The sequence below is a fragment of the Lagopus leucura genome, unplaced genomic scaffold, assembly GCF_019238085.1.
Source record: "Lagopus leucura isolate 7727_CA_CO unplaced genomic scaffold, USGS_WTPT01 Super-Scaffold_73, whole genome shotgun sequence".
NCBI lineage: Eukaryota > Metazoa > Chordata > Aves > Galliformes > Phasianidae > Lagopus > Lagopus leucura.
The window spans coordinates 85,524,263-85,550,153 of record NW_024962252.1 but is presented as its reverse complement, the minus strand read 5'-3'; the positions used below and the strand labels follow the sequence as shown (position 1 = coordinate 85,550,153).

General features: G+C 43.5%; 1 protein-coding gene across 3 annotated transcripts; it reads right to left on the bottom strand.

Annotated features, from left to right (window-relative positions):
* Positions 1–432: 432 nt before the first annotated feature.
* Positions 433–25,811, bottom strand: MIA3 (MIA SH3 domain ER export factor 3). 3 transcript variants are annotated; one of them, XM_042895207.1, is made up of 29 exons: positions 25,667–25,811; positions 24,877–25,010; positions 19,592–19,678; positions 15,665–18,611; positions 14,410–14,691; positions 13,527–13,639; positions 12,508–12,639; positions 11,329–11,350; positions 9,272–9,360; positions 9,043–9,120; positions 8,840–8,950; positions 7,968–8,039; positions 7,666–7,770; positions 6,767–6,889; positions 6,534–6,657; positions 5,646–5,695; positions 5,466–5,556; positions 5,201–5,339; positions 4,306–4,407; positions 4,147–4,207; positions 4,007–4,042; positions 3,848–3,915; positions 3,426–3,523; positions 3,150–3,281; positions 2,894–2,962; positions 2,690–2,766; positions 2,472–2,543; positions 1,686–1,848; positions 433–1,323 (listed from the first exon to the last, which is right to left on the bottom strand). In XM_042895207.1, the coding sequence occupies exons 1-29, from the start codon at positions 25,809–25,811 to the stop codon at positions 1,004–1,006; spliced, it is 6,042 nt and encodes a 2,013-aa protein (XP_042751141.1). In that variant the 3' UTR covers positions 433–1,003. The 3 variants fall into 3 exon arrangements, with proteins under 3 accessions (XP_042751141.1, XP_042751142.1, XP_042751143.1); XM_042895208.1 differs by having other exon boundaries at positions 2,472–2,540; XM_042895209.1 differs by lacking the exon at positions 2,472–2,543.
* Between the last annotated feature and the right edge of the window lie 80 nt (positions 25,812–25,891).

Genomic DNA, 25,891 nt, shown 5'->3' with positions numbered 1-25,891 from the left:
AGATTTTATTATGATACAAATATGAAATACAGACTTAGTGCCAAGGAAGCTAAATTACTCTTTTATATTGAGGTGCAAACTGACTCCCCAGCCCAGTGCTGCAAGTCAGTGTTGGAGGTGGTTGTTACATCTTAAGTTCTGGAGCCCTATCCTTTATGTCTGTACTGGCTGTGTGACCACAGAGCCCAAGAGCTCAGGGCCTCCATACAGCTTCCAGCTCCCTCCTGCCCTCAGCATCCCTTGGTGCAGGAAGCAGGTCAGCCTTATGCTGGACTAGTCTGGCATGTTACTCATTCAATCCTAAACCTTGTGACATCTGCAGTTACTCAGCTTTGACTCGGTTCTTCAACTTGGTCGTAGCTGCAGCATTCTCTGGTTAAATTACTAAACCAACGTTCTTTCTGAACAAAAAAATGGCACTGAACCAAAGCCTTCAGGGTTTAGCAAAAGGAATTTTGCTTTTTATTATAACTTTCCTTTGAATACAGTGTCATTTGTGCTTCTGATCTCTGACCAGACAGTTTGGTTTTTTTTTTTTTAAAAAAGAAAAATAAAACCACACCTCACAGTCCTCATGTAAACTCCTGGCCTACAACAACTGCAGCTTAATGATGTGATGGAGAAGGCAGGTAAGATGGCATTTTACTTAAAAATTATTTCCACAGGAAATGATTTGATTTACATTTTTCAAGAAATTAATTCATTCACCAACTGGTAACAAAGGCTACATTTAATTAAAACTAGCCACACAGGTATTTCCGTTCTATTGCACGTTTCGAGTAGATTCAAGTCCATCACAAAAAGGTTCTTGCAGCCCAAGAGGATGGATGAGTTTAAGGTGATCATAAATGTTTGCAGCGACCGGATAAAAATTACTCCTGAAAAAACTGAGACTGAAATGAAACAAATGGCTTCAACTAGAGAACCAGCCACCGCTTCTGCAGCATGCAGGAAGTGCACGGGAGGCCGTTCCACTGAGCTGCTGACCAACCGGAGGCTGCAGTTAGGGCTTCTGCACAGGAGGCTGTGTGTAGTCTTTCGAGGCCGCCGGTGGCGGTGCAGGGCAGTCCCTGGGTCCTGCTGCAGGCAAGTCTCTGCTCCGAGAAGGTGCGTAGTCCCTGGAGGCAGGCGGGGGTAGCGGCGGGCCTGGTGGAAAATCGCGTGGGCCAGGAGGAGCCGGGGGTCGGAAATGAGGGGGCCCACGTCTGTAGCTTCTGGGATCCGGGAAGGGCGGCAGGGGGCCGGGAGGCAGATCTCTTATTCCTAAGGGTGGGCCAGGTAAGAAATCTCTTGCAGCTGGCGGTGGTAAGGGAGCACCACAAACTGGAAGGAAAGGAGAAGGCGGAGTTAAATTTTACTTGAACCTGACTCGTTCTTCATCTCTGCATTCGTTGGAGCGGCTCTGGGGTAGGTCACTGCCACATGCAAGACTGCAGCAGTCGTTAATTCTATCCTAGTGCCTGTTGGCTGCTGGTTTCTGTTACAGCCTAATCAAGGAAGAGCACCTTGGCGGGATGGAGACTTGGGGAGACACTCACTCATCCAAACATTTGGAGCAAGACAGCTAAACCTCATGAAGCATGGGGAAACTGGTGCTACCCGATGGCATTCCCAGTTCTACGGTACACTTCTGAGGAGCTCAGTGGGGAAAAGTTCCGTTTGAGCACAAGGCAATGCAACTGTACCTAGGGGCACAGGGAGAGGTCGAGGCCCAGGCCCGTAGTGTCCAGGAAAAGGAGCTGGTGGTGGACCATAGTTAACAGGTGGTGGAGGCAAAGGTCCCATCACTGGAGAGGTCATGACGGGCGTCCCAGGAAAAGAAGGTGGGCCTTTGGGACCAACGTTAACCTGTGTGAGATGAGGTTAATATTCCAGCATGTTAGTCACTACCCGAGGAATACCGACACCGCTGAGCACCGCAACCACTCACCACAGGCCAAGAGATTGAGGGGGGGTGGGGGGGAAAGACATCCCAAAACTCATTAACTGAGTAGAACACAAGGAGGTGTGTTGCATCATCATCCCCTCAACCAGAACACTGTGTGCACTACCTAGGAGTGAACAGTTTGTGCATCTTCTCAGATGACTAATTTTCCAAGTACAGCTTTAGCTGGAGAGTGATCACTCTTGTGAAGCATCCCAGGTGGATACCCCTTTGGTGTAGGGCCTGGCACCCAACATTAAATATGGAATGCAGTTAAACACACAAGTAAGAGTGCTTAAGATTATCATTGTCACTCTGAAATGAAGTGTTTCCCTGCAGCCCTTAAGAGAAAGGTCTAATTTCATTAACTCCATTTAAAACAAACAAACCACAGCCAGGAGGTGTTCATCATTAGAGAAACCTTTGAGACAGAAGTGTCAGCCTTCAGTTAGTTTAGCAGTGTTTTGTTACTGAGCAGTTCAGAACACCAAGCCTGTTATTCTCCACGAAAGCAGTGCACCACCATGTTCAGCCTCTGAATACTCACTGTAGCTGGTTCAATAGATGAAGGTGAATCAGTGGTTACACAGGGGGCTTCAGGCTCTTTGGGAGAGGGCTGCTTTTTTTGGGGAAAGGGGCAGACATCAAATAAAGTAGTGACAGGACATAGACAAGACAGAACATGACACAGTTAAAGCAGCAGCAGAAGTACAGTGAATCGTGTATTAGAAATGTTTCCTGAAGGTTGTTTCTTTTGCAGCTTACCGCCCTATCCTTTGCTGTGGCAGGAGAGGAGGTTCTCGGCCCACTGCTGATCAGGGATGCTACAGCAGGCCCAAGATCTGCAGAGAGAGCCACAAAGGCAAGTCTCAGTCATGCTTTTGGAAAAGGAATGTGGTTCTTCAGGTTCCATTTCTGAACTGAAAGATTGAGTAGACTGTGCAAATGGGGGCAGGCCACATAACTTACCAGGAACGGACATCCTTCCAGGGAGCTCTGGTGGCCTCCGTGGAGCAGGGGGGCCGTCTACCACTGTACCTTAAGAGAAACAACACCAGAGATTCTAATCAACACGTACCCGAGCTACTTTAAATTAAAATAAATCCATTTGTGAGTTAACAAAGCAGGTATCAATACTTACACGACCCCTAGAATCAAAATCAGACCTTAGCATTCTTTGCAGCATGTAAGGTAGGCGTGACAGAAAGGAACCCTCTCTCCTTACCAAATTCAGCTCTTGATCCTTCCCTCTGAGGAGCAGAAAGGGGCCTACTGGGAACTTCCATCATCTGTGTGGGTGATGGATTTCCTCCGCTCACAGGAGATGGACCAAAAGAACCATCTCTACTTAAGGGCACTACATCAAGGAAGAAAAATCAACAAAGAAAAGTAAATCACACCAATTTTATTACTATATCATAGCTGTTTTTTGTTTGTTTGTTTGTTTTAAAGAATAAGCTGATTCTAAGACCAGAGTTTTGGGAGAAACAGGAGCACTTACTTCGTCGTGGTGGGACCTGGCGATCAGGTCTGCCTGGGGTTGGCTTTACAATTAGAGGTCTTTGAAGCATGATGGTTTTTTGGTTCACTTCCATTAATCTAAATTTAACAAATAGTTTTTTAACTTATAATGTATAATGACTCTCAAATATTTTTTATATATATATATATATATATATATATATATATATAGTAAAATGTTTGAGCTTTTACCAAGTAATCCTATTTCTAACCATCAAAACAAGTTAAAAGCTTAAAGTTCTTATTCATATGTGCACCACAAGGTATTCAAGGAGGTCAAACCGACCTCTCCTTCTCCCATGTTGTACAGAAACCAGCTGACCATGCACCTTGCAGAATGTTAGCTCCTCCTTGCCTAAGAAATGATCCCAGAGCAATAAAACCAGCCTGTACTGTACTCACTTCTGTCTCAGGTTGGCCGCTTCTCTTTTCTCTTCAGCCAGAGCTCTCTCAGCAGAGCGGGCAATAAGCTGCCAAGGAAAATTTTGCCAGCTGTATTAACTGCACCAGCCCAAAGCCAAATACAAAATGTTCGTATCAAAAAGGGAAGAACACTCTTACCCAGTTGTCGTGTGCTTTTTTCTCATGAGCAGCAATCTTAAGAAGAGAATAAGTATATTAATTTTTTTCTTCCAACAACTTGGTTTCCAAGAACTCATTACAGAGCATTAGAATGATGCAGTAATTGGCAGCTAATGTACCTGGTTTTTATAAGATCTCTCTGTTTTTAGCAATTCCTCTTCCATATCTTGAATCCTCTGCCTTTATAAAAAGAAAGGGAGGGGAAAGAGGAAAATTAAGTGAGTTTTCTTCAGTAGCTGAAATAAAGAAAAACAACAGCTTTCAGAAACCAAAGTTACTTGTAAACTTTCACTTCCTCGATAGCCAGCACGGCCTTTTCATCTGCAGCAGACAACTTCTGCTCCTTCTCCTGGCGCTCATACTCTTCTTGAGTTAGTTTTCTACACAGGGAAAAAACAAAACCAAACAGAGTAAAAAACAGAGTATTTCACCATCCTATGTCTACTATGCAATAATTTTTCACACCCTTTTTAACCTTATATTTCACTAACTGTATGGTTTTTGACATTTCTCTACAAGTACTGAGAAAGTTCCTAATGTCTTCCTCTCTTACAAGAGCTATCCCACAGCAGTGAAGCCACAGAACTACTCACAAGTGAACTACTCCTAATGCACAGTTCAACTCACATGTGCAAACAGCTTCCCAGAAAAAAAAATATACGGGTAGCCCTAAACTCAAATCAATCAACACAGTAACAGGCAGTCTCACTTCCTACAAGTTTTGGATGGAATATAAATCCCTCAGTTAGAGAGGACAGCTTCTCTTCTTGAAAGCTGGGCTCTCCTTTTCCTCTCCAGTATGTGTTTATTACATCTGGATCCTGAGGTTATAAGATCAGAAGCTTTGGCGCTGAGGTACTGCAGAACCTCAACTATTGAGATTCTCCCAGTTCTGTTTCCTCCAACAACACACACCTGAGCCTTACATCTTTCAATTGCTTCGCCATCAGAACCTCAGTCTTATAGCATCTAGCTGAAAACATCCCTGAATGTTTTCCCCACTAAACTGAGATTGTATTACAGATATCTCAGTAAGAAAACAAAGCAATACATGAATGACAAATGAATACAGATACACAAGTAGTTCTTTAGTGCTAGTGATTCATTCACCTCAGCTATCAACATGAACTCAAACAGTTTAGTTATCTCGTGGAAGAGTGATTGAAGGCTTACTTCTGAAGTGCCATTTCTTTCTGCTGGTAAAGTTCACCAAGAATCTCCACTTTCTGCTGTAGTGTTTTACATTCATTTTCCAGTCGAGCTTTGGCTGACTGCAGTGAGGAGGAGTCGTGTTCTAATTTTTTTATTTGCTCTGTTGGAGAAGCAAAGGTAAGTGAGGAATTTGCAACTGGAACTGTTATGCACCTTAAGTGATCTGTTTCTTTGAAAATCATAAACAGAATTTCATTCTAAGCAATTTTTTACTAAGTCTACCCACCCTCCAGCTCATGTCTTGCTGCCACTTCATCACTCAGCTTGGACTGCAGAGAATTTCTGTCTTCTTCAACTAGGGATAACATAGTTTTTACCTGGAAAAAAAAAAAAGTCAGCAGAAAGTTTACAATCTCAGGCATAGCAGTAATGAAACTCCATTTATTCGTCCTCTTGTGTAGCATACCCTGGAGGCATCCATCATCTGCTTAATCTGAGTCTTCATCTTCTCATTATCTAGAAGAGAAAAATACATTTGTTTTCGCTGTTTCTTAATCCCAATTCCCTGGACTCTACAGCTGTTAAAGGTAACATTCCCCACCTTTCAATGGCAGATAGGTCCAAAGAAAAAAAGGCAGGGAGTTGTGTAGGAAACAAGACACAATAGTAATTCACCCCCGAGCATAAGGGAACTTGTAGAATTACTCCAAAAAGCATTCCAGAAGATTGCTCCGTGCAGCTTTTCTTTCTAGCCACCAGTATAACATTAGTGTGAACAGTGTCTGTTACTGGACACAGTTTGTGAAATTCAAGCCATGAGAATTTTCATCCTAATTACATTGTAGGATTAGAAAAACTCAGGAGGCTGGAAGGAGGGAATCAGAGACACAACAGAGTGCCCCAGAATCACAGACATTGTGAACCTGTCCAACATCACGGAAGATATACTTCCTAAATAGTTTTGCCAACTTCTGTTTCAGTCTTTCAGATTAAAAGACACCATTACCTAAATGGATCCTGAGATAACTAGGATTCTTGACTAAAAACTTGTATTAACATAAATGTAGCACAACAAGGCAGAGATTTTAGCTTTCAGAATGGTCTTAATTGCTAGCTTCTATACAGTTATCTTTAGAACCTTCGTTACATCTACAACACACCTGAACAGCAAACTAAAAACAATTATGGACCTTTTAAGCATTTGGCCATTCAGTACTTTGTGTTGTCTGAAGATCAACTCTTGCAGCACAAGCAGCTACACGCACTGTTCTCCTCGTTCCCCCCATGAGATGTATAAATCACCTGATGTGCTTTAGCTGCTACGTGCCCCAGCCAGCAGGTCGGACTACTGTACCTGGCAACTCTCCATTGGCCAGATCGTCTCTTGTGCTCCATTCGAGCCCTTCACCGTCCTTCTTGGCTTCAGATGCTGAATCTGTGTCAAGTTGCTTCAGCTGCATAATGCAGTTAGTTAAAACCTAGTACAGAAATCAAAGGATCACTGAAGGAGGACTGCTCTGCGTTTTGTAAAGTATACTGAAGTATTTTACAACGAGCAATGTTTAAAGCTTGTTACAAAGAACCTACTTCAATTTCGTTTTCTTTGTAGGCAAGTGCTTCTTCTATGTCCTTCTGAGACTTCCGATACAGTTTGATCTGCTCAGTGAGCTCAGTGTGCCTCTCACTCCAACCTTCAGCTTCTTTTAGCAGCTGTATGAAACACAGAAGCAAGACAGTTTTTTGGTTTATTTTTAGAATGTGTAACAGAAGTCTGTTTCACTACCACCTCCTCAGAGATCTGATCATCACAGGCCACAGATGAAGTGCAAACTTAATGCTTATGACACACGCTGCCGGTCTGCTGGCAGAGCTGGATGCTTAAAATCTTTCTGCAAGTTACACGACGAGGTGATTTTACAAACTTGACGCCTTCTCTAATATTTCAACATCAGAAACAAACACTCCTACACATCAGGATATCAGGAGTTAACTGCAGCTCAGAGATAACTGCATCACCACATTTCTTAGATCAGCATTTGTGTCACATACGGAGAATGAAAACAGAGATACTGCCCGCAGAGATACTGCCCACAGAAGCACTGTCATGGCATTTCAGGGCTAAAGGGGATCTGCATTAACTTTGCTTCGGAATTGATTTTTGGCAACTCTTTGCTATAACATCCTTCAGCCCTGATCCCAAGTAGCAATTTCTTGATCACACAGCGACCATCAGATTAGTACAAACCTTCTGATCAATTACTGACAAAAATCGAATGAATGGAACTGGCATAATGGAGATGTGTGGCTTGTTTGCACAAACTGCTCGTGGGGCCCAAGGGGTTTAAATTTAATCTTAACATGAAATGTGAGATTCTGCTGTTAAGAAAACAAAGACACTGTGAAGATATACTCAAGAAAACTAGGAGTAAAGTGCTAGTGTTTAACTCAAAGGAGAAACAATGTTGCCTCCCCTGGGCAGAACCTACTTGCTCTTTGCTCTTTTTCAGCCTAGCATTCTCTTCTTGCACATGCTGAAGCTCTGCTTTCACCTTTTCTTCACTTAATTTAGATTCATTAAGGGCTATCTGCACCTGAAACAAAAAGAGGCATAAAAAAAACACTGTAAGGGAGTAAGAGCTAGGTATTACCTGCTAACAGAAAAGAAGGCATGCACGCACAGACAGCTGAAATCTGTCAAGCTAGCATTTTCTATCAGGTTCTAGGTAAGAGTTTTCCTGGTACAGAACTGACACCTGTGACTGTCAGAAGGACTCAGATAATGCTTTACCTCTGACAGCTCTGCAGAATGCATACTGAAAGCCTCTTCAAACTTCTCCAAGGACTTCTGGGTTTCAGAAAGCTAAGTAAGAAAAAGAAGAACAGTGAGCTCTATTGATCTAGTAGGGAGCTGAGCCTGAGTTTATTATTACTGTAATCTGTGCATTTTAGAAGCAGAAATGGAAAATCAGAGCACCAACGCATTTCCATTCAGAGCAACCATCAGACTAGAAGCAACGCAGTGCTGCCTTCTCAGTGAAGCAAGGAACAGAAACACAGTGCACATCAGAACCAGCTTTCCCCTCTGACTCAGGCTGTGCATGGCAGGGAAAGCTCCCTTTAGATCTACACAGCCCAGAATGGAAGTACCACGTGTTGCTGCCATTAGCAACAACCTTTGATCAAAACACCAAAGAACATGTTGGAACTTATTACAGCAAATCAAACTTTGAAAAAGGGAAGAAAAAAATAGTGTGTGGTTTGGTTTTGTTTTGTTTTTTAAGTACCACCTCTGGATGCAAATTAGGGGCAGCTTAGAGATTCTCACATTTGTTACAGAATTACACGTTTCCTCTGAGCACAAGGAAACCTCTCTTACCAACCTAAAAACTTCAGCCCATACTGTTATGGAACTTCCTGGCTTTGGCTCAAAATCCGTTTATGTGTGAAAGCACAACCACAGAAATTGATAAAAATCTTGTAAGAAAAAAGACGAGCAAATCTCCCCCTTGAACTTGGAATGAACCCAAAGTTTAATTCCAGGTCTTTCTGAGGTGGTTTATCTTATTTTCTCTACCTCTATCTGTTAACCAACAGACTGTGAGCAGTTTGTAGGGCACACTTAAGGTAAGGACAGTGCAAGACAGGTGTGACTGCTCTTACTTTTTTCTGCTTCTTCGCATTCTGTTTTCTCTCTGTGTCAAGCATTGTGCACAGACTCTTTATTTTGTCATCTAGCTGATGATTTGTTTCTTCTAGCCCTTTGACTGTGTCCTACAAAAAAAGAGTATAAGATCAACTAAAGCAAGTCATTTCATGAACATTTCTGGTGTCAGTACAAATGTAGACTATTGACTGCTCCTTACCTTAAGCCCTGCAATTTCATCTGAGAGAATGCTTTTTTGTTCTTGGGCCACTTTCATCGATTCCTTTGCTTGCTTTATCTAAGCATGAAAACAACCAACCGAATTGAGAACATTTCAACACAATATTCAGTAAGAATGGAAAACAAAAATACACTAGCCATTGCACTGACTGTGCCATTAAACCAATAACAAAATCAGCAAGCAAGGGGACAAGAACCTAGAATGATACCTTTTCATCGCATTCTGAAAACTTGTCTAACATTTCTGTTTTTTCTTGTAGGAGGTTTTGAATCTTCTCAGCCAGTTGCTTTTCAGTCACTAGAAAGAAAAAGGAAGCTTACAGTAATTGTACTTCACATACTGGAAAAAAAAAAAAACCAACAAAATCAGAGCTATCAGTTCAGGGAGCATTTGTAAGAAAGGACTACAGCACAGACCAGGAGAGTTGTCCACTTCCTCCTAATCAGCTCATTCTGCAGGAATCTGAGCACTTCCAGCTTTCATTTAAAGTTAGGACTGAAAACAAGACAGTAAAGCTTGTTAAACACTGATGCAAATCATTCAGCTCTTGCATCTGCTTGCTGGGAGCTGCTCACAAACAGCACAGCTAAGCAGAGTGAGGTGCTGGCGACACACAGAGGAGCTACTTCAAAAGAATTGACAGTCAGAATGCTGAAGACGTCTCAGACTGCTGCTCTGATAGTCAAGGAGATGCAGCTGCCTTCCCTGAACAACAACCTGTTTCTGTAATGCTGAAAACTGCAAAAGGTCAGCAAAAGTAATGGGATGAAAGCTCTGAAAGAACTTCAGTATGCTCAAGGAGCTGCATGGCTTCCTAACAGACACTATTTCTGGACACCTGAAATGGCTGTGATCAAGCAGCAGTTGTTTAGACACATACTTTGTTTCTCTCCAACCAACCTTTAGGATACATTCTACATCACTGCAAAAAAATAACTGAAGTGCAATGAATTAAAGAATTGTCCAATTAGCATTACTTTATTTGAGCACCACAAGCCCCACGTGCTGCACAGCAAAGTCTGCAGCACAAACAAGAAGCACTGGTTGCTCCAACCACATCCTACACACTGTGATGGCAATTGCTGCTCCTCCCTCCTCTCCTCTCCCACACGGGGGCTCCTGGCAGAGAGGATCCTCAGCCCTTCTGCCTGCAGGAGAGGAGGGCAACAAGGGGCTGCTGAGGTACAAAATGCTTTCCAACACTTTAAGGGCAGGAATGCCCAATTAAACTGATCTTCAAGTTAATTGCAGTGACAAACAACGAGTAATAGGTTACAACTGGAATCCAGAAAATAAGATCTTTCAATGCATTTTTATCACCGCTAATGTTCTTCTATTCGTATAAAGATTTTTAGTGACATTCATTTCATCGTGCTTGAAAAGCATGCATTTGTTCTTAGCTTTAGCAGTTACTGTGTAGTATCATACGAGAAAATATTTTGAGGAAAAAAAGTTAGACCTATGTTCTTCATTCTTTTGGAGAAGGCTGCTAAGTAATTTCTGTACCAGCAGTACAATTTTTCCCCTCTCCAAAAACATCTTTTTTTCAGCCCAGAAATCTCCTTACAGATCTAAGACAGACTTTTTCATCTCACCAACCCACATGAACTGTATGAAAGAAAACTGCAGTATAACTGAAATGAAACTACAGAATACTGACAAGTAAGCAGTATGGTTTGAATACTGACAAGTAAGCAGTATGGTTTGTGGTGAGGAAACACGGCAGAGTTAGTGTGAAGACAGTTCTTTCATATTTTCATTTTGTATTCAAATACAAATTGCCCCACTTTAAATTCTTTTTCTACTGAATACACGTCAATTGCACACACTTCAAACTACATGCATATTTAGATTGCATGTAGGAAGCCCTTCCTAACTGCACAGCAGCCGGTTTTGGGCTCCCTGCAACCCTCTAAACGACAAGAGAAGCACCAAGGAAAGGAAAATTCACTGCAAGTCTGAAAACCAAACATTCTCCCATTGTACCAGTTAACCCAGGGATCACACTTATGTTGAACCACACTGAGCTTTCCCTTGCCTGTTCTTTAATCCACAGGTGTGGATCACATTGTTTCTCTTAACTCAAAGCATATTCAAAATCCTCACTCAGGTAAGCAACATCTCCCAGCCCAGCTGACTCCATAACCCTGAACTCAGTGCTCTCCTTGAAAGGAACTGAAGATTAACACTTGGTTCTCTGAAACAACTTTCCAAACTTTTAAGTGCCTCAGTAGGAAGCACACCAAAAAGCACAGAGAAACTCACCTTGATACATTCTACTCTTCACCTATAGAAGAAAAAAGAAAGTAGTCATAAGTAATAGAGACGTTAATATTTCCTATGGAAGCAAGTTGCCATGTATACACAGATTAAAGCAGCACATGGAAAGTACATCCCTTCCTGCCAACTGGAGTTGAATAACACTACAAACAGGCTTAAGCTGTTTTCTAATAAAAGCTTCTAGGCTAACGACTGTCCTAGAGCCTAAGCAAGTATCTGTTTACTCAGACACTAAAAGGATAACAGTAAGTGGCTGCATCCCATGAGGAATAAAGAAAATTAAACCGCTTTGCAAAGAACAACCATGAATTTGCTAACATAAAAAAGCACGCACCTCACTTCGATCCTCTGTTTTCACAGCAATTGCTCATTTCAAAACACCAATACAGGAACTCAGAAGATTTCTTTTTTGTGCTGTTAAAGCACAACAGTATTGGGGAGTTGAGACTGATCTAGTGTATTAGATATCAGAACTCAAGTGAGGAAAAAAGAATTAGCAATTTTGTTTCAGATAATATTTGGTTGTTAAGCAAAGATGAAGTATTTCACAGACTTCCAATGCATATCATTGAAAAGGATATCTATAAAATAAACAGTCCTAAGCAATTTTCACCCTCAGAGATACAGTGGTACACCTGAGAGCTACTGATGGCATTTATCTTTCACAGAAGGTTATCTGTGCATGAAAGAGCAGCAGAACACAGAGTGAGGAGCAGAGCATGGAAGGGGCTCTGTGGTGAAAATTACTATCAGGTTTTTTGGTTTCTAAGCATGGTGCAATATGCAAGCATGGGCAATATGAAGGAGTATTAACTGCTTGTTTTGCAGACCGCCAGCAATGGGCTCGAGTATATGGAAGGCTTCTCACACCAGAGCTATGGTGATCTTTTCTTTCCTCAACCTTTTAGGTTTATACTGCATTCTGCTATTTTGATTTGGAAGCCATCACTTACAAGGAAATCTTCAATACATAGCATAAAAGGAACACCATCTTAGTTAATAAAAAAATTACAAATTTTAGTAACGAAGCTCAGCATTTAACTGAAACTAACTCTCTACATGGAAAAACCTACTGCTTTGACATCCCCAACGCCAAAACAGTTTGGTGCCACAAACAACAGTCCCTGAAGTATCAGCAGGCTCACAAGCACGAGGTACACTCACCGAAAGGCAGGTTCTCCAGAAAACGATAGCAAGTGTGGCCATCCCCACTAAGGCAGTGACAATGACAGGCTCCCATGGAAGCCCGTGGAAATCAGGCCCAGGACGGATATCCTCAGGCAGGGTGGCAGCCAGCTGAAAGCCAACAACACAGACAGCAGTGAATACGTTTCTGTTAAGCACGCAGTAAAGGGCTGACAAGTAAAGCGAGCAGTCTGACAAACGTTTCTGTGCCTCTCGCAGAGCCTGAGAAGCATCTAGAGCTTTCCCGCAATTCTTCTGTATGAAACCGAAAACCGAAGAGGAAGAAAACCACACGGCAGCTCGGCGCTTGTGTTTCTGCTCAGAAGTGAGAGCGTTTTAAAGACAGCCGGCAACCCCACCTGCTAGCGAAGAACACACAGCCACACACACATCTCGTTACAAAGCACCGGCAGCCATCCGATCCCTTTCCACACACAGCCGCGAGGCCAGAAAAACAGGGGAAAAAATACAACTTTGCAGCCGGGCATTATTAAGAAAGCGGCGCCAACAGCTCTGTAATTGCCGCTCACCCTTGTCACAGGGTCATATGCCATCTATCTCGTGATACGCCTTTCCCCAGAGGCCCTGAGCGAGGGCTGCCACCGGCCAGCACGGCTCTCCGCGTCGTGCGCGTACCGCAGCCGACAGCAGTTCGGCGCGGCCCCGAGACCCACGACCGGCGCCCTGCCGCAGCTGTCAGGCGCCACGAGCGGCCCCCAGCCGCGCTGCGGGATCCCCCCTCGGAGCCGCCCGTCCCGAGGAGGAGGGCTGAGGCTCCGCGCGCCGCCCGACGCAGCCGCCCACCCGCTAACGGCCCACCGGCCAGCCGCCCGGCGCGGCGCGCCCCCACCTGCAGCAGCCGTTGTGCCGGGGGCTCGGCGCCGCCCGCCGGCTCCATGGCGGCGCCGGCCGACTCGCAGGCACACGTCAGCCCGGCGCTGCCCCCCGCCCCGCGCTACGTCATCGCCGCGCGCCGCCGCCGCCGGCCCGCCACTCACCTGGCGCAGCAAACGGCGCGTCGCCCCGCTCGGCGCTTCCCCTGAGGCGCCGCCTCCTGGCGGCACGGTGCTGGAGTCTGGAGGGACGGAGGGCGAGACGTCCGGAGCGCGGTCTGAAACACAGCAGAACGGCTGAGCGCTCAACCCCACCAGCCGTTTAAACATCGCTAGGGATCTTTATAGGCAGGTTTCGCTCAGAAGCTGCTCGGTCGCGGGGTGGCACGGTACCTCACGAGGTACGAAGGCTAAGCGAGGTGTGCCTGCGTTTTATGTTAGTGCTCGGCAAAGCCTCAAAGTGGAACCAGAGCTGAATGCAGAGCAGCAAAGCCGAGCTGAGCACAGCAAGCGGCCCACAGCAAAACAGAGCGAGAGAAGGCGACAGCAGCAGGATCCCTGCTTGGCACACGCTCCAGAAGGGCCGATTTCTCCCCCACGGCAGACTCAAGTCAAATCTTTCCAAGTCATGGATTTAAAAGAGCAAGACAAGATCGTGGTTCTACAGCCCAATGGCCAAATCACCAATCCCTTCCGCAAGTGGAGAAAACCTGGGCTGCCAGTCATTGCTGCTCTCATATCTGCTGCCACCCTGACACAGCCCACCAGCCCCAGCACTGAGCTCCAATTACGGTGCTCACAAGAGAACATTACTCTTCTTGTTTCTAAAGAGCAAAAATACAGCAGAAAAATCTTTACCAAGGCAAGCAGCAGTTACACAACAGTACCACTAGAGGGGATGTCAGCGATTAGTAAAAACTACCAGGCTTACACCGACATTCAATGAAAACATCAGTGAAAACCCCTGCAATATCCCTCAAAGAACTATTCAGCCAATTCACTCCTCTTTAGGAGCAAAATAACAAAACAACCGAATTCAGAAGGTTACCTGGAGCACTATCTCCCTCGGCACTCTCTCCTGCACCAGCTGCCTCAAAGGAATCAGCCAGCAGCAATTCTCTTTCACTGTTGTACCCATCTGCAGCTTCCCTGTCATCTGAGAAGGTGGCTTCCTCATCCTCAGGTGGAATATTAACAGCTGCTTCCTCCTCCTCTTCTATAGGAAGAAATGGCCTCTTGTCCTCAAGCTGCTGAAACTTCTGACTGCTCTCATCAATGCCATGTAGGTTTCTGACAGGAGCTGTGTCATATTCAGCTTCTTTTGCAGCACCTGTGACAGAAAGACAAGAATTTAAGCATTGAAGTGATGTGTAGTGCTTGCTGGCAGCTGTCTCCAGAGAAATACTGCATTGACAAAGCTTTCTTGATACTTTTTGAACTTATACGAGAACTTATACTATACTTGAACTTATACGAGTTTCAGTGGTGTCTAATTAAATGTCTCTCTGGAATTTATGCAGAGAATCAACCACTGACCACACAGTGAGATATTTTTACTGGTTTTGATGGGACTTTATAAGAAACCACATATTGAATATTTATTGCTGTGAAAGGAATCTTGCTAAGAGCACATCTTACCACCTTACATATTAATTAGATAATAGCAAGACTATAACAGACTCAAGGACTGGTTCTAATCCCACCGAAAGACCAGTTTGTTCAGTATTTATGTTTATACACACACTTTTATGAACGTGGACAAAAACAAGACGGTAGGAACACCCGAGATTTAGGCACATAGATTTAGTGCCTGAAATTTGCATTAGTCACTGCACGTCCCATAATAGGGTAGCTAGTTCAGAAAAGACTGCTCCAAGCATTCTAGCAAATTCAACGCATTAGAGTATGTGAATCCATAACTTCTTGAAAGAGGAGTTCAACATCTCCTCCTAGCCATGTTCATCCTCCAATCCCCCTCTCTTACACAGAAGCTGGCCCACAAGAACAGGCACACTGAATGCACTGTTTTCTCACAGGATTTCCTATCCAGAACAACAGCAAAAATATGCATTAAAAATAAAGGAAAACACCAGCAGATTCTGTAGGGCCTCTTCCAATTCTGCTCCCTCACCCTCTTAAAGCTTTTTTAGAGTACACAGTGCTGTTTAGGATATAGTTTTACTTCCACTTTATCAATTTAAATGCCAAGCCAGTTAACAATGATTTATTTTTCTTTTTGGTCTTCTTATGCAGAACAGAAAGCTCTCTCAAACTCTCCATATACATGCGTTCTGATACCCTACCTTGAGCATGCAGCTCATCTTCTTCCTGTTGTAGAAAAGAAGCAAGTGGGACACTCTCACTAGCAGATGAGTATTTACTTCTTAAAGAGTATATTAATTCTTGAATATCGTCCATCAGTGCACTTTCTTCATCATACAAATCCATTTCTTTTACCACCTCCTCTTGATTTTCTGCCACTCTGGAATCCAGGACTTTTCCTACAACATCCATAATGCTTGAGTCTGAAGACTTAAGTATCTGGTCCAAAGCTTTTTCTATTTCTTCATTGTCCTGGCTTGCCTTTCGAGCAAGCTCCATCTCTATCTTCATGTCCTGAAACATGGCTTCAATCCTAATCACATTTTGGAGCCCAAGGTACTTCTGTAGGCGTATCACACGCTTTTCATCAAGGAAATCTCTTGTTATTGTGAGTCGCTTCACAGACTCACTGTAGTCTGTTACAGTGTCATTTGTGGCTGCTGACATGTCAGCAGGGCTGGGGAAATGTGCAGAATGTTGGTGGGTGTTTCTTGTATCCTTTGAATTTTGAATCTCTTTTGAGTCTCCCAGTGAAATGCCCTCTGGGAGATGGTCTTTCCTTTGGTTCAAGTCATTGCTGTCCTTTCTGTCAGGAGATTTGAAAATATATTCTTCCACAGCTGATGGGTCCTCAGCTTCAGAAGACTCTTTGTTGTCTCCCATGGCACGTTCAATCTCATCTAATTTGGTATCTTCACTCACCAGTTCATCAACCTCTTTGTTTCCAGCCTCATGTGCATCCTGCAGCTTGCTTATTTTTTTAGTCTCCTCAGAAAATGAGTTTGTTTCCTCTGCTGTTTCATAAGTAGGATTTGCAGTTCCTGAAAGAGCTTCGCTCAGTACTCCTAAGTCAGGATTTGTACTTCTAGTTGTCTGAGCGTTACCCTGAACATTTGCAAACCTTGCTTGCAACAGCTTTGCACTTGCAGCGTTCTCATCTTCCAGTAGTTCTTCCTCTTGCTTCAAGTCAGGGTCTTCTTCAGCATCTGGCTCTTCAGACTGCAATTCTAGCCATGGGGCTTTTTCTCTAGCAGAACTTGTGCCAAGATTTCTGTCCGAGTCTTCATTATCAGTATGAACAGCTCCTTGCTGTGCAGAATTCTCTGCATTAGTATTCTGTGTAGCACTTTTTGATTTTTCTTCAGGGGAACTTTTCTCAATACTTTCTTCAAATACTGTCATCTTGCCAAGATTTCTTGAAAGCTCTTCTTTCACATCTGCCTCTGAATACTCAGTCTCGTTTTCCCATGGCCTGGGTCGTTCAGCAGTTCCTCCGTGGCTTGGGTCTCCCTCATTTGCAGAGGTTTCTTTCATGTTTCCCCTCTCTATTTCTGGTTCTTTCTTAACAGAGATGGGCTTTTGATCTTCACGATCAGCCTCCTCTGTTTGTTTCAAATCTTCTTCCTGTCTCAGGATTTCTTTTTCCACCGCAGGCATTCCTTGCTCCAGTTTGTCTTTTAGAAGGTCAGTATCTCCTGCATCACTCCAAGATGCATTTTGTACATCTTCCACTGGTTTTGCTGGAACATCACCAGAAGGCTCATACTTAGCTTTTTCTTTCTCCTTCATTTTCTCCCATAACTTTCTGTGCTTAAAATTACTTTCAGAGCTCTCCTTCAAGGTGTCACCCTCAAACTTTTCCTCTTCCTTCTCTATTTCAGCAAGTGGCACTCCTTCTGGACTTTGGTTCACATCACCAGCAGGTGGACTTAAAGCATCTTGCTTACTTTCAACAAAAGATTTGAACTTCAGACCATCTCCTGGACCAGGCAAAACACGAGGATCAGGCACAACTGTACTCTTCAGCTCTTCAGGATGCAACACCATTTCATCAGTCACGAGCTGCTCTTCAAACTGTTCAGTTTTGTTTGTTTTTTCTTTTGAATCTGTGTCACTTGCACCTACAGGTTCTCTTCTAATGAGCTGTTTGGAGAGACCATCAAGTTGAGTTGCTGTTGGTGCTTCTCTCTTGCTGACTGGCATCGCTTCATCCCGCTTCTCCTTTGTTTGTTCGGATTCAAACTTGTCCATATTTACACTACTGCCCAACTTCTCATTCTCACTGAAGGCATCCTCGGTAATTAATGCATCTGAATCACGTTCTTCCTCATTGTCTCTTTGGTTGTGTAGCTCTGTAGCACCATTTGCATATTCATCAAGTTTATGATGTTTTGACTCAAAGCCATTGCTTTCATCAGCTTCTGAATCCACTAGGGATATGCTTTCTTCTTCTGTCATAAATGACAGCAAGGGAATTTCTTCAAACTGATCTACGAAGTCTGACTCCTCCTCTGCATCATGAGCATTAATGCTTAAATCTTCATTAAAATCATTTTCCACTGATGTAACGAGGCGAGTCACTTCATCATCTGATACAACAGCATCAGCAGTTGAGCCAAATTTTGTTTTCAAGTTCACAGAGAGCTCTCTGTCTAAAAGCGTATAGGCATTGATTTCTTCACTCTCTTTGTCAAGTTGACTAGTTTCACCCTGAGGAATACTAGAGTTTTTGGTATTTTCACTTTCTAGCCCTTTTAGATTCTCACTTAACATTCCTTGTAAGTGCTCATGTGCAATTTGTTCTCCCTGAGAGATTTCTTCATGACTATTAACAGTGGGGTTTATCTCAGCATTTTCAGTTCCTTCTTTAAGAGAACTGTCTGCCTCCTCCATCATGGCAAGGGCTTCCTTGTCTTCAAGTCCTGTTAGTTCGAGATTGTCTGTCTCCAAAGCATCATGGAACACTACTGCATCAACCTTTCCCTCCTCTTTATCTCTTTCAGTTCTTTCAGCTGGTTTTGTCCCTGGATCACTTGATTCAGCATCCCTTTCATTTGCTATCGTCTCTTCCGATGACTTCAAAAGTTCATCCACATTATAGTTATCAAAATCATCTCTTCCGTCTTGAAAGCAAACAAAGTCTGTTTCCTGAAACGAAGAACAGTATGTAGTCATAATTACTTATTTATTTTGCATTTTACAATGATGAGACCCAACCCTCTTGTTCAGCTACAGAAATACACAGATACAGCAGTAACGTTATTAATCATGCAGAATTCCTAAACTCTTTCAAATCAGTTGAACTTTTGCCAAAGGACTCATAAAAACTTACATAAAAAGAAAATGGCTTGATCTCTTCCAAGACCTTCTATTAAAGAACAAAAGAGAAGCCAGCAATGGACTCAACAGTGTTTTGATTTAATCATCACATTAATTAAAAAGAATTCAGAACAATTCTATTGCTGACTGCTACTAAGCAGAAGAAAGCAAATGTCACTGTCCCAAGCTTTATTAGCTGGTTTCTCTTCAACCGACTGAGCCCTCCAAGCAGGAGCTGCCTGCCACACAGTTTTTGAAATAATAAACTGCAGCACGAGCCACTGAATACAATTAATCAGGTTCTGAAGCTGCATCTGTAGCAGTAGTTCTGCAGTTACCAGCTGTTACTACTGTGACTGAGTGTCATTTGCGTAAGCTTTGAAGGATCAATTCTAAAACCAAAAGACCAACAGCACAATGGGTTTTGCTTGCTCCTGATAGCACTTTCAAACTTCTGCAGTTGGGAAAATAAACAGTTCTGAATACACAGCAAACAACTTATGCGTGCCAGCCAGCAGCATTTCTAGAACTCAACCAAAACAAATTTTATTTTAACAAAGCATCATTATTCAAGAAGTGAAACATCAAAGCCCAGAATTTGAGCTGCTGATTGCAGATGCATATCTATACAAACATTCCACCTCCCAACACATGCTTGAACATACTTACTTAGCTGCTTACTGAAAAAAAAAGAGTAACTGAGGATTGCTGGCACTTCCCATCCTCCTTCTCAGTGATTTTATTGAATGCTGACGTAGGAAACAGTAAAAAGCCCAACTAAAAAAGCAATAACAACATATAAGACTTACTTCTGTTGGTAACTCTAGCTCCTCATTGGTATAATTATGATTTATTTCAAGTAAATCCTTTGGAAAATATCCAAAATCACTTCCAATCTGCAGGAAAACAAAAGCAAGCAAACAAAAAGTGGTGTAAAAAAAAAAAAAAAAGCTTCTGAAATCATATGACTGTTAAAATCCTAATTACAGACACTGTAACAAAAGCGTCAATCTCATTCTCAAGTATTTCTAGATGAAAATTAACACCGTGACTAGAAGAAAAAGGTTAGCAATACCTTGTTTATACAATAGTTGCCATTGATTTTATGCTCACATTTCACCATAGTTTTGTGAAGTCGCTAAGTTTTATGGCTTGTGTTTTAAAGACCAATATATAGAATTAGCAGAGTTGGGAGTGAAACCCAAGCACTGTGGCTCACACGTGCTTTAACTGCTATCCTATGCTCTCCCATCAGCACCATATTTGCACCAGGAATGTTTTCAATTAGTAAGCAGAAGAGTGCCTCTGTGCATGAATGTAAACCTCAGTAGTCAATATTTCAGTAAATATACTCACTTTGAAGTTCAAGGCAAGAAGTGGATGTTAGGAAAGCTCAAAACTGCCCCTGAGGTAATACCACAGTCTATTTTAAAACCTGTATGGAAAATATGCCCCCTTCTGCAACGTCATTGTCGATCTGCACTGAGCAACAACTGGTTACAGATGGCTGTTTTAAAGACAGGCAACATGCTACGCCAATGCAAATAGCAGAAGACATGAAACTCCCTTATCACTAACAGGATAAGATCAATACCGTACTGCTTGCTCGAGAGCCCTGACAACAGCTGTCAAGAAGCCAATATTAAAAGCATATTATCGCTACACAGATTAGATAGTTTGGGCAATTAGTGCCCAGTGGACACACCCAGAAAGGTACAGGGTTCCTGGAGGCCAAAAATCTGCAAGAGAGAAAAGTGTTGGTCATTTCTTGGTTTTTTGTTTTGTCCATTTTTGTTGTTGTAGGAGGAAGAAGACAATTACCAATTTGCATGGCATTGCTTTGGGAAGTGCAGACAGTTAAAAATCAAATCAAAAAGGAAAAAAAAAAGGAAAGCAACTGCGTTAAAATAGGTAGGAATATGCAGGCAAGTATTGCTACACTGATATTACTGAAACAGGCTCAACTGGACTGAAATCTTCTGAATCTATCAAGGCAGAGAGAAAAATCGTACCCGGAAGATAACACTTATCAACATTTTTTTAAACTATGCAAGCAAGGTAAGTACTGGTACATAGCAGGATTTCCTTCGTTAGCTATTTCCCACTCAAAACCTCTCATCCATAGTTTTGACTGCTAAGTTAGAGACAGGGAAAAAGACAGATCTGTTACATCCCCATAGGCACAACTTATTTTGTGAACACACCACAGAGACAACCAGTTATGCTCTTACAGAAAAGATGCAGGCTTTTGTCCTTGTGCTGCATAGTACAGTTTTATTCTAACCTGACTTATTTCTCTCCATGAACTTGTATTTCAGTTTTAAATGACCTTTCTTGAAAGCAAAAGCTTCAAAGTAGCCCTCTTACAGACTAATCTCAGTGACTACCATTATAATTAGACATCACAATTTGAAACTCATTTGGTGTAATCCTAGCTGCTGACCATACAACTCCTCTGCAGTGACCCAGTTTGCCATTTATGTGGTTTAAGAACCATACAGGATCTGCATGCCCCAAATTTTATCTGTTCCTCTCCCTGCAGGTCCAGTCTTGTACAGGAAAATAATGCTCCATTGTGCAAGTGAAGGAAACACTCCTCATTCTACACAGACATGATAGAGAAAAGGCATTGGGAACACCAAGTAAAGAAGGGAGATGCACCCTTCAGACTGCTTTAAAAGACAATTTCACTCCCTTCCCAGATAAAACGCTCTGGGGGGACAAAATCATGCAGCAATGCATACAGCATCTGTCCCCTCCAACACCCACGTGTGACACCAGCAGCTTCAGCAAATACTGCTGACCAAAAAGCCAGCCCCACACACTGATTACCTCCACAAGACAACAGTTAGTTGGAAAAACAGGAGTTCAAAGGTTTTTCAATCTTAAAACTCTACAGCACTGACATCACAAGTACTCCAAACTGCCAAAAGAAGGAAGCAGATATGGTCGGCCCATTCTGAATGCTGGCAACATCAAGGAATACAGATGATGGGAATAAATTCCCTCGTCCTCTAGGACCTGAGAGACACGTTTTCCTGGCTTATCTGAAATCTAAATTTATCCCACCTTCCCATTCTGCTACCTTATGCATGAGATTGGGAGGAGCATGATCCACAGCAAAGTCTATATCTTGTAACATAAGGCCAGAAATAGTTTTCTCAACATTGAATCAGAGCAAAAAAAAAAAAACCTTTGCCATAAGATGAAATAGCCTTTTGCAGCAAGAACTTGAAGTGTCTTTGCTGTAATGTCTTGCTAAAAAGGATCAGTTTTGAATTACCTACATAGCTTTGGTGCTCTGGACCCTGTTAAAGCTGAGGGCAGAGTGCAGGTGAGCTGCACAGGAGAAAAATCTACATTGCAAAACACAACACTGTAAACAGTGAGATGTGAACACTAAAGAGGAGGATAGCTGTGGAGCAGGATGTGTGCGTGGGGCAGTGACAGCACCAGATATGCTCCACCTTCTGGTTATGGGAAAACCTCACGTATTTTCTTAGAACTGAGTTATTCATGAAATTCATAATATAAAATTACAAATAAATAATGTTTGTGGAATACTGCCCTAGTGTTTGGCTTTGCTGTACTAGTGCCAAAAGCTGCCTGCCATGTCACGTGCAGAATATATACTACAGCTGAGTTTCAGAAATTTTTCACATGAAGAGTACTGAACTCAATGGAAATTCTGCAAAAAATAAAGCATACAAGGCTGAGATCATAAAATAAAGGCTCTATTTTGTTACATTACAACATGTTTGCCAGCACAGGGCAAAAGATCAACAACAGCTTGAAAAGGGTGGAGTGAATTTTGCAAAGGCAAATAAAGCCCAAACCCAACTGATACAGACTGTTCACCCTTAGTGAATCCTTCCTTAAGGGATCATCTCCCTTCAGGTCAGAAATGGTGCTGTAATTCTCATGGCTCCTCAAAAACAGCTCCAGGACTATAGTCCGTATTTCTAACTCATTTGAAACAAACCCCAGCATGCAGTAATCCAAACTTCCCACGCACACATTCTCCTAACCTCTGCCTCCATCTGAAGGTCACAAAGTGAAAGCTGTCTCTTGAATTCATAGTTTCTATTCGATTCTAATAAATCATTTCCTCTAAAATTCCAGCAAAGGGAAGAAGTCAGTAGGGTAAACACATGTGATCAAATGACACGAGCTCACGCAGCGAGACACTAAACAGGCTGTGGCAGAAGGAATTTGTTTGAACGCAGAGCCCACTAGGTAGCCTGATTTTAATTAGCCAGCAAGAGCCTCCCCTTAGCTCCAAAACTGCACACAAGAGACATGGCTGGTCACCAAAATCAAGCTGCAAAAGCTGGCATAAGAAGTCATGGTGCATGAGAGAAACCACAGCACAACCCACAAGTGCACGACTGCAGGGTCAGCAGCAGGGTTAGATGTGCCAGTTCCCTGCTGAATGTGCATGGGGAGGCACCTCTGGTCCCTCCACAGCATTTGCAAGCTAGTTGCTCTATTACCAGCTGAGCATCAGCCAGCAGAACAACCAGAGAAATGAGAAAAAGAGACTGAATTAGCCCGTGATCATTATAAGAAACGCAGAAAAGCATGTAACACAATTAAAAATGACAGTAAACGATTGGAGTTTCACCATTCCTCTGGACCTGCCAACTTCAGCTTTTTCTTGTTAAACATGGGGAGGAGAAACCCCTTCTAACTTGGAGACACACCTGGCATGAGCTGCCAGTCGGTGAACAGGGTTGAACTGCACATTAACACAGCAATTACCTTAAAGCTGCTGTTTGATCTTACAGTCTGGACTACACCTTGTCAGTAGGAGATGCACAGTTGGCCCCACGTTACCACTCCTCATCTTAGGAACTGGCAGCTCTGCAAACCCGCACCATCTAATTAGCCAGATTATTTATGGCCCAGTACATGTCAGAAGGGAATTACCAGCACGATACAATTATGAATTTTTCTTTAACTGCGTGCTGCAGCTTTCTTTTCACTTCTATATTGTTCTAATTGGATTCAGCTCCTGCTGAGAGCTTGCCTGTCCACACCCAGCCTGAGCAGGTCAGAGAAAGCCACGCATCCTGCTCATCACCAAACCACCAGGCCCTCAGCACACGGCCAGGCGTGGCTTCCACCAGCGTGCACCATAGTGACAAGCAGCTGCCTTCTCTGGACAGCAGAGCAAGGAGCGAGGTGGAAATAAACAGTTCAGACACAAGAAAAAGGTGTGGGAGAAGCAAGGGCAGGGGGTAACATGGAGATGGAATAAACAACCTTCCAGATTTTCAGTGGAAGCCCACAAAAACAACTCCTCCTCTCGGGTATCACAGCTCTGCTTCTACCAGACAAATAACACGCACAGCATTAAATCCCAGAGGAGTTTCTAGGTGGTTGTGCTTTATTCATTTTTTAAAATAACTCTAAGCTCACACCTAGAGAAGGGCTTGCTCCATGAATACTCCTTTCCCTTTACTGCTACCTGCTCAGATTGCCCAAAGAAAATGACAACTCAGATACGGTCACTATTCTGCAAGCTGCTACAATGAGCCACTAAAGCTGAATGACAGACACAGACCTCTTAAAGTCCAATTTACCATAATTCCTCTTAATTTTATTACTTTTTTCCCTTTAATTCCACATGTAGCTTAAAAAAAAAAAAAAAAGACAAACTGGCTGGCAGCAGAATACTAAGAAGAGGAACAACATTAAGACACATTTAAGGGACAATCTTTAGCAAGATCACACTAAGGGCAGAATGACACCTCCTCATGGGTAAACACAAGTGCAGGCTTAAGTCTAGCTAGATGAGATGGGAAGTTTAGCTTCTAGGTAGCTCATGAGCCACCAGTTCCAGTGCTGCAATGCAAGTCCTTCAACACAAAAAAATCTTTCTAAAAGAAACAGTTTTTAATCCCATGTTAGCATGCCTTGAGTTTGATGCAAATGCAGTCCATTTCACATCAGCCTCGAGATCAAATGGCATTCATCACACTGTGTTTCCAGGTGAAAAACTTGAGTTTTCTTGTACAAAGAAAAACAAACAAAACATTACGGCAGGAAAATATCAAGAAAAGCAAGAGAACAAATGCTTTGCAGCACTTACACTTCCAGCCCAAAGTTCAGTTGACATTCCTATTAGTTTGTAATACACGTATATTGTTTCTCCTTTCTTAAAATTTACAAAACGACAGTCTGGACCTTGAAAATCCTTCATTGCTTTCCCTCGGCACATTAGCTCTGTATAGAGAAAATAGAAAGAGTATTACTTAAAATAATAACAATTAAAAAAAAAAAACAGTCTTATGACAGGAGCCTTGCCTAATTGGCAGAAAATAAGATCTCGCCACGCTCACAGGGGTGAATCTCAGGTCGAGAGATGAAGATGTAACAGAAAATATCAGATCGGAGATAAAACGTAAGCTCACCGATGGAGTGCTTGATAAAACACTTCAGAATTAATCTGAGAAGAGCTCTACGAGGCTAATTATTAATATTAAATAAGACGGGCTGAAACTCGCCTCGTAGCGAATAAGGCTCACGCTATCCAAAGCGTATAAAATACCCGGAGAGCACAGAAGAAAAAGAGCCGATGTGCTCTGAAACTTGCCGCGGAGGACGAGCTCGGCCAGCGCCGGCGCCCGCGGCGCGGTACGGAACGCGTCCCACTCGGAGCGGCTCTGCCCCGTCCCCACGCCAACCCTCGACCCCACGCGGGCTGACAGAACGGAGAGCCCTCCGCCGGAACTCGACATCGACACGCATCCCGTGGGCGACCGGACCCGCACCGCCCGGCACTCCCAGAAGCGCCGACCGCCCCGCGGGTGCGTTTTTCTGCCCAGCGCGAAGGAAAAGAAGGGCCCCCCGCCGCCCGCACCGCCCCGCAGGGCACTCACTGCTGCACTCGGGGTCGGCGCAGCGCTTGCGCTCGGTGAAGCGGCGGCTCAGCTCGGGCCCGGCGGCGCAGAGTGGGCCCGGCGGCGGCAGGAGCAGCAGCACGGCCAGGAGCAGCCGGGGGTCCGGCGGCGCCGCTGCGGCCATGTTGGCGGGCGCCGGCGGCAGGGAGGGAGCAGACACGTCAGCGGCGCCGGCGGGAGGCGAGGCGGCGGGGGAGGGCGCTG